The sequence below is a fragment of the Populus trichocarpa genome, chromosome 8, assembly GCF_000002775.5.
Source record: "Populus trichocarpa isolate Nisqually-1 chromosome 8, P.trichocarpa_v4.1, whole genome shotgun sequence".
NCBI lineage: Eukaryota > Viridiplantae > Streptophyta > Magnoliopsida > Malpighiales > Salicaceae > Populus > Populus trichocarpa.
The window spans coordinates 7,870,256-7,882,848 of record NC_037292.2 but is presented as its reverse complement, the minus strand read 5'-3'; the positions used below and the strand labels follow the sequence as shown (position 1 = coordinate 7,882,848).

The following is a 12,593-nucleotide window of genomic DNA, read 5'->3' as shown; positions in this document are numbered from 1 at the left end:
TGGATAATGTAGCTCACACCTTGGTCTCAAAATATCATGTCCAATCCATTTTGGAATCTATGGATGTTTGCTCGGCTCTTTCTTCTCTACACCAACTTAATTTGATTACAGGGGAAAGGCCATCACATGAACTAAAACCTTTGCTTTGTGCGTCTTCTCTCTCTTTCTTTTTCTTTATGTTTATTTGCGCGTGCCTGTGTGTGAGTGTGAGTGACATTCAACAAATGGAGGTTTCTGAGACTTTGATTCTATGCATAGAACTGCTACAGTGATAACAGTGGCAATTTTGTTATGGTGGTCGTGCAACAGTGCAGCAAGGATAATTGGCCTACTCCGTTTCCTCACTTCTTATCCCGACATCCATGTTAGAAAAGCAGCAGGTCAAGGGTCCAATTCCATACACTAACTCCTTGACATTTATATGCCTCAACATAACATAAATAAATCAAACCACATTCAGTAAAAAAGTTTGGATGTCATCGATAATTTTATAAGCTACATGAGATGATATGGTTTCAACAATAGCAATATGACGAAGCAAAGCCTCGTCTAGCTGAAGGAAGAAGCTTACGAAGCGTACCTGATAATAGGGATAAGCCTTTCCTGTGTTATTACTTACGGCTTACAAGCAAGAAATGGATGCGCTAATGTGCAATGCCTTCCACGAAGTTGCTCCATCCGTTTCTTGTTGCTTTAAAGCCCAACACTACTTTTGCTTAGTAAGCTTCAACTGCACCCAAAGTTGCTTTTATAAGCTTTCAAATGCCATGAAAATGCTACGAGATATTTGACAATGATTGAAGTAGTCGAGTAGAAGGATCACTGTGAATATAGCTTGCCAAATTTACCACAAAGGGCGATGATTTCAACAACAGCGGGAAGCATATTGACAAGACCCCCACACCTTAATGACCATCATCGCTTTCTGAAACCATAACAATCAATCGACTAGTCAATATGCTCTCCCAGCAAGAGAAATTAATGTAATGGCTTTGGCTGTAATCGGCATCTAATCAACAACCAGAGGGAGGGGGATCTTCACTGGATAAAAATATCTTGAGCATAAGCATCTCAGCTACAAAGATATTCTGACTGTACCAATCTACACAATTTTCCCGGCATGAAGCAGCTCCATAGGACTCTTGATTGCTTTTGAATTTTCAACACAAGTAGCAAAGAAAATTTTGATCAAGTTCAAGGAAGCCATTTTATAGGGAATAACTTCATGATGTTTCTATCATCCTCCACGAGATCTCATCTATCTTCAGTTTCTCTCGTCCAGCTCCATTAAACCTGGTACATAGCCTGATGATCTCAACAATTTTGTTAGTGTTCTCAAGGTGCCATATATTTGCTCCTTCTCAGGGTGTCTTTCATCCAATGAATAAAACTCAACCAAATAATCATTGACCTCAATCAAACTACATCCTGGTAATTTTTTGAACCCAGTATCCCTCATTGCAACTTTTAGTCGTGCTACATCTTTCCATCTTCCAAAGTCCCCGTATATGTTTGAAAGCATCACATAATTTGCAGGGTTCTTTGGCTCAAATTCAATGAGTTTTTCAAGAGCCAGCTCAGCCAATTCAACATTTTTATAAACCCTACATGCCCCCAGCAATGCAGCCCAGATAACAGCATCGGCTTCAATGGGCATCTTTCTAATGAAATCCACAGCATGGGCTAAGAGACCAGCTCGCCCTAGCAAATCAACAATACAACCATAGTGTTCGATTCGAGGCACAATCGAATAATCATCAGTCATTGATTTGAAATACGAGAAACCATCTTCAACCAAACCCATGTGCGTGCAAGCACACAAAATGCCTATAAAGGTGATTCCATCTGGGTTTTCTCCAGCTATCTTCATATGAGAAAACAAATTTAAGGCATCAGCTCCATGCCCGTGCACAGCCAATCCACCAATTATGGTATTCCAGCTAATCAGGTCTTTATTATCCATGCTTTTAAACACATCGAGAGCAGTTTCCACAACCCCACATTTTGCATACATATCCATCAAAGCATTCCTCACGTATACATTTCCTTTATATCCATGACTCTCTGCATACACATGTACCCACTTGCCCAAATCTAGAGCACCTAATCTCGCACAAGCAGACAACACATTCACAAGTGTAGCATCATTAGGAACTACAGTTCCATCAACTAACATCCTTTTAAAAGCACTCAATACCTCAGAGAAACAGCCATTCCTTGTATACCCTCCAATCAATGCATTCCACGAAAAAACATTCCTTTCTGGCATCTCTTCAAACAATCTCTCACAAGCCATGACATCCCCATTACTAGCATAACCATTCAAAACTGTATTCCACGACATGACATCCTTGTTTGGCATCTTATCAAAAAGCTCCCGTGCTCGTATTACATCCTTTGCCTCAATATAACCCGAAATCATAGTATTCCACAGCACAATATCCCGCTCAGGAGCCAGATCAAAAAGGCGACGCGCGGTTACTAGATCACAACAAGTAATGTAGCCATTGATCATTGCGGTCCAAGCAATCACATTCCTCTCTATCATCTCGCCAAAAACTCTATAAGCCGCATGTATTGCTCCACCACTAGCATACATATCAATCAACGTAGTAGCCACAAAAGGGTTCGCCCTAAATCCACTTTTAATCACAAAACAGTGCACCTCCTCACCTTCTTTCAATGCATTAATCTTGACACAAGATTTAAGAATAACTGGGAAAGTGAAGCAATTAGGCATTACATCCAATCCCTTCATTTGTCTAAACAAGACTATAACGTCCTTGTGAGATTCATTTTGTGAATAGCCTCTAAACATTGCGTTCCAGATAGAGGCATTTGGTTCGGGAATTTGATCGAACACTTTGTGGGCATTCTCCATTTTCTTGAGTGAACCATAACCTGAGATGATTTTTGGGGCGATGTAATCTTCGTGTTCAAAGCCATGAGTGATAATTTGGGAGTGAATTTGGTGGAGAACCTTGAGGGTCTTACATGATTGTAAGAGAGAGATAAACTTCTCTTCAAGAATTCTGTGAGGGGATTTTGTGGTGAAACTTGGAAGTATGTTCGCTATTTTTCGCAGACAGCGCTGTTGCTCGGTTGAGTTGTAAAGATTAATGACTTTGAAAACCCTGAAAGCTGACTTGCATCGTCTTTGTATCCAAGACCGTTAGCTTACCCGTCAAATTTATTCCGAGAGCGACGACGTTCTATGACATGTAAGTATGTAACATGCCTCTCGGACGGGAAACGTTAACGAATTGCGGTTGAGGGGCCCAGTTGATAAATGCGTGAAGCATTGGAGATTCATTGATGTTACAGCATGAGCTTCACAAAATTTATCTGATTGATGGACTGTTTTGTTATTGGACTCCATTCAGAATGGTAGTAGGAGGCATTCGTTGTGGGTTGTTTAAATATTATTTTTAATTTTAAAAATAATATTTAAGTGTTGTTAGTATGCTTTAAAAAAAAAAAAAATCACTCAACTAGAGTTATAGATTTTTCTAGCTTTAATAATAAGATAATTTAATTTAATTATATAAAAAAAAAAATGACAGTGAATGTATTTAATCAAAATAGAAAAGTGATAATAATGACAAGTGAAAAAAGAATGTTTGCGGAAAAAAAAAAGAATTTAAAGTTGAATTATAAGATAAATCAATATTAAAGAATGAAAAATAAAAAAAAATAAAGTCAATCCAAGTTAGCAAGGAAAACCGGTGACTTAAGTCATGAGGTCGGATCATCCTTGTAAAGAACAAATAAAAAAATAAAAAATCTCGATCTTTAATAAACTCGACGTTGAAAACTACAATCAAAATATAAAATCGATGTAAAAAAAAACATATGGCAATCTAGGTTAACATTTTATAGTCGTGACATAGATCATGAGACTTTGATCATATCATAAAAAAAAAATCACGAAACCTGGATCTCAACCAATCCAATTCTGAATGATAAAATTGAAAAAATAAAATCAATTAAAAAAATAATTCAGAGTAGGAAAAAAAACAATTAAACTAACGTGTCAAGTTTAACATAAAAAAATGATGTAAAAGCCCCAAGCCAACCGAGCTAGCAAGAAAAATTCACGACTTGGATCGTGAGGCTGAGTTATCCTTGTATTTGTTGGAAAGTGATTTTTTTGGAAAGTGATTTTTTAAAAAAGTGAATTCATGAAAAATAAATTATTTTTTGATGTTTGGTAGTGTCATGGAAAATAAGTTGGAAAACACTTTTCAATATTTGGTTATGTCATATAAAATGACTTAAAAAAATAAATTATTAATATTTTATTTTTTTCAAGTTTATTAAAATAACGAGGAATAAATCTTACAGGTTAAAAAGTTAAATGAAAATGAAATTGAAAAAAAATCTAATTTTATAAATTATCTCAAATAAAATAAATAACAATCAAAATAATTGAGATCAAATCTAATAGATAGAAAAATTGAAAGATGATGAAATTAAAATAATAATAATTATAATTTCATAAATTATTTCAAATAAAATAAGTAACAATAAAAAAAATGAGGACCGAATTTGATAGATAAAAAATTTCAATTAAAAAAATGATAAGAAAAAAGCAAATAACAATCATAAAATAAGAACCAAAGTTAATATAAAAATCAAATTAAATCAAATTATAAGGGATAAAATTGAAAAAAAAAACAGATTCAAGATAAAATATATAACAATTAAAAGTTTGAGGACCAAATTTGATATAATCAGTAAAGAATATGACATTTATAAATTTTTCACAACTCCTGAAAAGTATTTTCCGCCCAAAATAAAAGAAAAATACTTTCCTGAAAACCAAACCAAATTTTCCTTTAACTGAAAAGTGTTTTTCGTTGATCAGTTTTTCCAATGACAAATAAACACACGAAAATTTGGAAAGTAATTTATAAAAAACTATTTTCAATGAAACAAACGGGGCCTAAGTTTACCTTTTATTTTATTTTCAACTGCAATAATCTATAATGCTAAAACTTTAGCATTATTTTTTAATGCACTATTCATCTTTTTTTTTTTTCAAGTACATGGTATTATCTTTCTTTTTTATTTTATGTAAGATTTTCAAAATAGAAGCAGTTTAACGTGGTGTTTTGATTATAACACCTGAATTATTCATGGATCAATATACTTAAGTGCTAGCCAATAAAATATTAACATATATATATAAACACACACGGTCCATCTTGTCACATTTGCAAATAAAAAATATAAAAATCAAAATAAAAATAAATATATGATTTTTGTAAATAAGAAAAAAAAATCAAGAAACTCATTTCTTATATTGGATCAACCTATATCAATATTGTCCTTTAAATTGTTGAAAAGTTATTCAAAAGTTAAAGTTTATAAGTAGATTTTTATTCAATTTTTAACTGACAAGGTCACATGACTTTTACATTTTCAACGGATATTTGCTTGATTGTAATTGATATAAAGATCTAAATAAACCCTTGAGTTTATTCAAAACTAATTGTATAAAATAATCTGTCAAGGGACTTATTGTTAGCAATATCATGAAGTTTCAATTAATCAAAAGTGGGAGCCCAGGAACACATGTCTCTGGTCATAACAATAAGATTTCAACTGTAAAAAAGCAAAATTATCAAACTATAAAAAAAATATATATAAAATTTTGTCTAGCATATTCAAGACCCTAATTCATGCACTCGATGGAGAGATGATAAACTTTCTTGTTAGGCTAAATATCCTTTTTTTTACGTGAATAATTTAACTTGTTTATGCTTTCTGAATCTATTTTCTCCATAAAAAAATGTGTTATATATCTAATGAAAGTACACAACTTTTTCCCTTAAATACAAAAATATATTATTATATTAAATCTAGTATTTAATTTGCTATATATTTTGTTTTAATTTTGTTTTATTGTTTTTCAATTTCTCTCTTATAATTTAATTTAATTTGATTTTTATATTAATTTTGATTTTTATTATTTTGATTGTTATTTTTTTCTCTTATTATTCTTTTAATTGAATTTTTCTCTCTATCATATTTGATTATTATTTTTATTGCTATTTATTTTATTTGAAATAATTTATGAAATTGATTTTTTTTCAATTTCATTCCCTTTCAATTATTTTATCTATCAGATCTGTCTTTATTTTTTTCATCGTTATTTATTTTATTTAAAATAATTTATGAAATCAGAATTTATTTTTTAATTTCATCCCAATTTAACTTTCTTATCTGTTAAATTTAGTAATCTTATTATAATAAACTTGAAAGAAAATTAAAATATTAATAATTTATTTTTCAACTTATTTTTTATGATATCACAAAATATTAAGAAGTATTTTTCAATTTATTTTTTATAACTATAAAATATAAAAAAAATAATTTATTTTTTAAAAATTCACTTTCTATATAAACTAATTTTCAAAAGAAAATTATAAACTAGCAAACAAAAATGCCTTAATCTTGATGAATCATGAGCTAACATATATATTTCGCTTGAAATGCCAATCAAAAGGAAGGAGTTCGAACTACAAGATATAATAGTTTATTTGATATCTTATCTGTAAAAAGACAATTAGTTAGGATAATTAATATTCTTGGATGTCAAACAATCCTGATGTTGACTAGCTTGGGCAAATTTCTTGAGGAAAGAATAGGGAGGGGAGCAGTTTTTACTTTGTTAAACAATGGAATGGACGGAGCAGATTGCTTCTTGAAATCGAACGGTTAAAAGAGGTAGGCAAAGCCATCGAATCTTTTTATCGTTTTATTTATTCTGAAATCTGGCAAGTAAAATTTCCCACAGACCACTTGACCAGTATAGCTAACAAACAGTGCCAGTAAGATCCATCGATCCATCAATCGATCGATCATAAAGAAAGCCAACCTCGAACTAACCCATAACCAGAAACCCATCTCTGTTTAAGCATCGATCGATGTCCCTCTTAAACCAACTCTTCAACAGAGGCGTTTTTGGTTCTAAATGGTCTCTTCTTAATTTCCTTTCAGTTTTTGTATAATTTTGATTTATTTACGTTGGTTTTGGAATTGAATAAATTTGTTTTTATTTCTGTTGTGAATTTTTTTAAAAATTTTGATGACTGGTTTTGTAGCAAAACATGCTTGAACTTGGCAATCTCGCGCATTAAATTGCTGCAAAACAAGAGAGATTTGCAGCTTAAACACATGCGCAAGGAGATTGCGCAATTTCTTCAGGCTGGCCAAGAAGCAATTGCTCGAATTCGGGTTGGTATCCCACCTTCTAGATTTTGATATTACTAATGAACATGTGCTAAGAAACGAGGATGTTTTTAAAGAAACAACACTTTGGTCTTTGCTTTTGTTAGGTGGAGCATGTAATACGAGAACAAAATATACGGGCTGCTTATGAGATACTGGAGCTGTTCTGTGAGTTTGTTCTTGTGCGTGTTCCGATTCTTGAAAGTCAAAAGTAAGTTCATTTACTGCTGGGATTTGTTTCTTGATTGGAGATGATTTGGGACATCAAATTATGTTTATTGATGATAATAGAAGCAGTATATAATTTGTGTTTGATGGAGAACCGTTGTTTGAAAATTTCTGAAAACAAATGCCTGAAAGGACGAGTCTTTCTTTTGGCTTTATTATTAAGTACAAACGATTTAGATTCAGAGCATTGTATTTAGGATCTTGATTTTGAAAGAACATGCCTGTCGGTTGTTTAGACGGTTGGTCATGTGGTTCTATGGTTGTGAATCTTTGGGGTGTTTGTTGACCCCTAGCATAATTTGTTGCATGAGCCTGTCGGAAATTGTGTTTAAGATGCAACTTTCATTCGGCGAATATGGTGATAACTACCTTAGCATTGCTGTGACTGAGTAAACTCAATTTGATCTTGATGTCATATATGAAAATACGCCATATCTATTTCTAGATGAGATTATTGAAATTTTTTGAAAGACAGATGTTCTTCATCAGTTGCATTGAACACCAAGCAACAAACGTTTCAATTTTTATTACCTCCTATTATGAAATTTTGAATGGGCGATTGTTCACAATGTATTTCTTAAATGAAAATTTATTAATTCTTAGTAAGGATTATCAAGTAAGCTACAATAATCAAAACAAGCCCCAATGATGAAAACACCAAAAAAATAGAAAGAATTAACTCACAGAAGCAAAACAACAGCTTTTACATGGCTAATCCTTCCAAATGGATGTAGAAACCATGGCATGGAAGTCTATTAGTTCTTCCTTTATGGAAAATAGAAGGTTTACTGGAGGGGTCATCTCTAGCTCAACTAGAGGCTACATAAATATTATCAAGATCTGCACTTCTAGACAATAATACTAGCCACCTATAAACTGGATTCAATATTAAATTAAAAAAATATAGGATGGGTTTCACAAATAGAAATACATGAAATACCAAGAGGATAAGACCTGTTGAATGACGACTGTTTTAGTAATATACTGAATCAGGAGCTTTAACCAATCATCCAATCTAGGATTTAATTTTTGAAAAAACTAATCTTTTTTTTTCCCCTTTTCTTTCCCCTTTCAATCTTCCTCTTTTTTCTCACTTTTCTTCTCTATTACTCCTAGAAAACCAATCTTTGGCATTTTGAATGCTCGACCCTTTGCACAACCACTTTACTCTCCATCATCTTGTTTAAAGAATTGTGAGCCCAACCATATGGTCCGAGGGAAAGTTTTGTTGAACAAGTCCCGGTACATGGATCAGACACTTGCTCAACAAATCTCTCCCTCTCACCCCATATGGTTAGACCTGCCATTCTTAAAACAGTACATAATTAAAAGGCTATAAAGGTGATAGGTTCTGCAATGTAGCCAATTGTCAGCCTTAGTGCATGTTCAGCCTTGCATTTTGCTTAAAGCCACCTCATAAATAGTGCACCTGATGCGATGCTTAGAAAGCTTTTATCAAACACTATTAATGTGGTAGCTTTTTAGCATACTGCATAACTTAACACATGATTAGTCTTTAGAAACCAAAATTTGGCTTCTTCAATGAAGAGGGAGGATGGAAATTGTGAAGATTCTAGAGGGTGAAAAAAAAGGAATACAAAATTACAAGTTGGAATAGAATGACCATGAAACCTGTTTTTGATAGAACTCTGGTATTTCTCACTTTCCGTTGAGATCCTCACCTGTTATTGGTATACTAATGAAATCTACTATTGGGTGATGATTTGGTAAATTAGTAGGAGCCAAATCTGTGTTCTTGATATTTGTAAGCTTTTGTTACCTGTACAGGTTGTGACTGCAATTTTTTTTTATTAGAAAAGTTCAAGGTGTGTTTAATTTATACAAAAAAGAGAGGAATAGAGTCTTCTAATGTGTTTTTCATTGAGTTCATTGGAAAATATAAATAGAAGGGCAAAACAAGAGTTATTTGTTAGCTCATAATAAAATATTTACTACTAAAAAATTTCTCCTAAAAATTTCTTGCATTTTGATTCCACCAATAATTTGTATTATCGGGAGCCATATTCAAGTAAAACTGTTTTTCAAATGGTTTTATCTTAGAGGCATGTATGGTTACACTGGTAAGGTCTCAGGGTAGTTTGTTCCCTATGTTCTTCTATCCCCAAGTCATTAATGAGGGACTGGGTAACATTATGAAAATTGTGGTTAAGGTATGAGGCATTCTTGGAAACATGTAGCTAAAACTTGTTTGGCCACCAATAAACTGATAACCTTTTTTCATCCTTTTCTGCTTAACAGGGAATGTCCAGCTGAATTACGAGAGGCTATTGCAAGCATAATTTTTGCTGCTCCAAGATGTTCAGAAGTGCCAGATTTGCTGCAGATCAAGAATTTGTTTGCTGCAAAATATGGAAAGGAATTCAACATGGCTGCATCTGAGCTCCGTCCTGATTCTGGTGTCAACCGTGCAGTTAATCGGCTTAACCTTATTAAGTTTCTTCAACTTTGATATCTATGCATGTGCAGTCATATTAATAACTAGAATGTAATGATTTAGACTTTTCTTTGGCTGTTGCTTGTGCAGATTATTGAAAGGCTTTCAGTTAGAGCTCCACCAGCAGAGGCAAGGCTCAAGGTTTTGAAGGAAATCGCTCAAGAATTTAGTCTTGAGTGGGACTCTTCTAACACAGAGGCTGAACTCGGGAAAAAGCATGAAGATTTGCTGGTAGCTGTCAATTTAGTTTTGTTGGTTGCACATATTCTAAAACCTCCTTTTTCAATGCTACATTGACAATACTGAAAAGAGTGCCAAGCAAAAGAAAGTCTTGAAAAATTGTGCAATCAATGACATGATTCACTTCATCGTAATTTGTTCATTATATCTGAATGCTTTTATGTTTTTGCATGTAGTTAATTGCATTTGATTTTTTGTTTTTTCAAGAGTATTTAGTGCTATGGTCATTAATCAATCTTAATGTTTCAAGTGAACCAAAAAGTGAAGAATAGTCAAAAAAATGAAGAGTAGTAAAGCTTAGGAATGAAGATGACTAAAAGGAATGATTTCAAGCATCAATGAAAGGCACCAACAATTAACACATTGCCCTCCATTTTCTGATGCTGTTGTTCATGCGCATGTCTCCTATGCCAATCCCATGTGCTCATGCTGGGTTGGGTTGTCAAATATAACAGTAATGTAGATCTTAGGTAGTATATATTACTCATTCGACCCTGCAAAATTTTATTTAATCCATGCCAATTGGGATCATATTTGAATCATTTACTTTTAGCATGTTTTCGTAGGATGTTGTCTATGTCCGCGTGATGCTTATTACAATTAGGGATGGTATCATTCGTTATATTCTTAAGCTTTGGTGGCATTCATAATAAATTCTCTATGTTAGATAGCATGAAATGACTGATGATTCTGAATCTGCATTATCTACTACATGAAAGAGACAAAGTGGACTCAGAATACCTGTCTTTGCAAGTCTTGAAGGATATATGAGCATCCATCGAGAAAGATTTGTTTTCTCATCATTAGAGGAAGACTGTTAGACCAATGGGAGTGCATCCACAACTTTCTTTGCTTCTTTGCTGGAAATATGTCTGATTAGCTTGTATGTAGAATTCTTCAATTGAAACTTGGTTTATAGGCTTGTTAATGTCTAAACTCTAAACATGCAAAAAACTTGATCTTGGTTGAATATAAGGCTTGTTTAGGATTGTTCAATATATAAACACAATACAATTTCATTTTGTAGCATATTAAAATTTTGGCAACCCCTAACTGCTTGCTTCTTCGCGTGGCTTTCATTGTTGTGTTTTCTGTGTCTTTTGAGAAAAGCATTTTTGGTTTTCTATTGCGTAGACTAAGATATAAATCTGATTTTTTTTTAATCTGTAGGGTGGATCAAAGGAAATTATGGCTGATGCAATACTTCCTCAAGCACCCACCAAACAGAACTCTCCTCTATCCCCACCTTCCAACGGGGCCCATTCTACCTTAAATACGGATAATAAGCAAGGATCGCATCGTCTTGAAGCTCCTGCGCTTGTGAGCAATATGCCCCGGGTCAATGCTAACGAAATTGAACCATCAATCAGGAATTACATGGCTGATGTTCAAAGGGAGACAACATCTCAATCATCTGATGTCTTGGAGAGAGCTCGAGTCGCCATTGCATCAGCAGAGCGTGCAACTATTGCTGCCCGTGCAGCTGCTGAACTTGTAAATGTTCAATTTGGTTAATTTAAGCTAGGCGAAGGTAAGTTTCTTCAATAATCGACCCTCGATTATGAGATATTTCTCAATGTCACAGAATCAAGCATGCCAAAAGAGAAACCAAAAGAAAATGTTTATTGGTTCGTATAAAAGCACAATCTTGCAAAAACTGGAAGCTACCGACTACCAAGTTCATCGTATCGGTGATGTTCTTATACCTTCATTCTCTCTTCTTGCTGAAATACTAACAAAGCCCACGATTGTATCAATTCAATAAAATCCTGTCGCATCTGTTTTCTGCACATAATGTTTGCTATGTACTTTTCTGGGATTTATTGTTTGGAATAGTATTGTTTACCAAGATCCGCGGACAATGTTTGTAATTCACAGCCGCATCCATTAGTCACACAAGTGTATGTTGCCGACCAAGAAACAAGTCCACGCCTCGTGACTGACTTTCCCCTCAACTGGTAATATTATTAATAATAGTATTATAGATTCTCCTGTGGTAAAGGGGTGAGATTAGAGGTAAGGACCGTATTTTGCACTCATGAATTTATATTTCCTCAAATCTTTCATAGAAAATAACGCGATAAAAATACAGCTGAAAATTACTCAACATGTATGACTGTGCTTCGGTCCATGAGACGGTTCCAGGGAGGAAGACTAAAAATTCTTGGTTGCAAGGCCACACTTGTACCAGTGACGGACCTGTTTTTGGTAATATGATTAGAAGCCCATAGCGTTGTCAAGATCTAATATAAAAATTCAGGATATTCTTTCCATCTTGTTTCAAAGAAGGGCAGCTTGAAGGACAATATTGGGTATTTGAAATGGAAATGTTTTCTTTTTCTTTTTTATTTGCTTCTAATAGTTCTTTCCCTGGATCATCAAGTGTATTTATTATTCGATTAAGCTTCAAAACTTGTCTAGAAAACTGGATAAT

At 33.5% G+C, this 12,593-nt stretch overlaps 2 protein-coding genes across 2 annotated transcripts; one reads left to right on the top strand and one right to left on the bottom strand.

The window, feature by feature from the left end:
* Nucleotides 1–393: 393 nt before the first annotated feature.
* On the bottom strand, nt 394–3,160 carry LOC7488362 (pentatricopeptide repeat-containing protein At3g29230; the record flags this gene model as incomplete). Its single annotated transcript, XM_002311426.3, has 1 exon — nt 394–3,160. A coding segment is annotated over one exon (1,896 nt), but the record flags the coding sequence as incomplete, so codon positions are not given.
* A 3,611-nt stretch (nt 3,161–6,771) lies between these two features.
* On the top strand, nt 6,772–12,008 carry LOC7483956 (uncharacterized). Its single transcript, XM_006379680.3, has 6 exons — nt 6,772–6,982; nt 7,110–7,242; nt 7,344–7,447; nt 9,724–9,895; nt 10,010–10,150; nt 11,330–12,008. The coding sequence occupies exons 1-6, from the start codon at nt 6,933–6,935 to the stop codon at nt 11,672–11,674; spliced, it is 945 nt and encodes a 314-aa protein (XP_006379742.1). The 5' UTR covers nt 6,772–6,932; the 3' UTR covers nt 11,675–12,008.
* The last annotated feature ends 585 nt before the right edge of the window (nt 12,009–12,593 follow it).

Coding starts and splice junctions, on each gene's coding strand:
- LOC7483956 (XM_006379680.3), top strand. CDS start 6,933: ATGTCCCTCTTAAACCAACTCTTCAACAGAGGCGTTTTTGGTTCTAAA. Junction 9,896..10,009: donor ATTCTGGTGTCAACCGTGCA/GTTAATCGGCTT, acceptor TTGCTTGTGCAG/ATTATTGAAAGGCTTTCAGT. Junction 10,151..11,329: donor AAAAGCATGAAGATTTGCTG/GTAGCTGTCAAT, acceptor TTTAATCTGTAG/GGTGGATCAAAGGAAATTAT.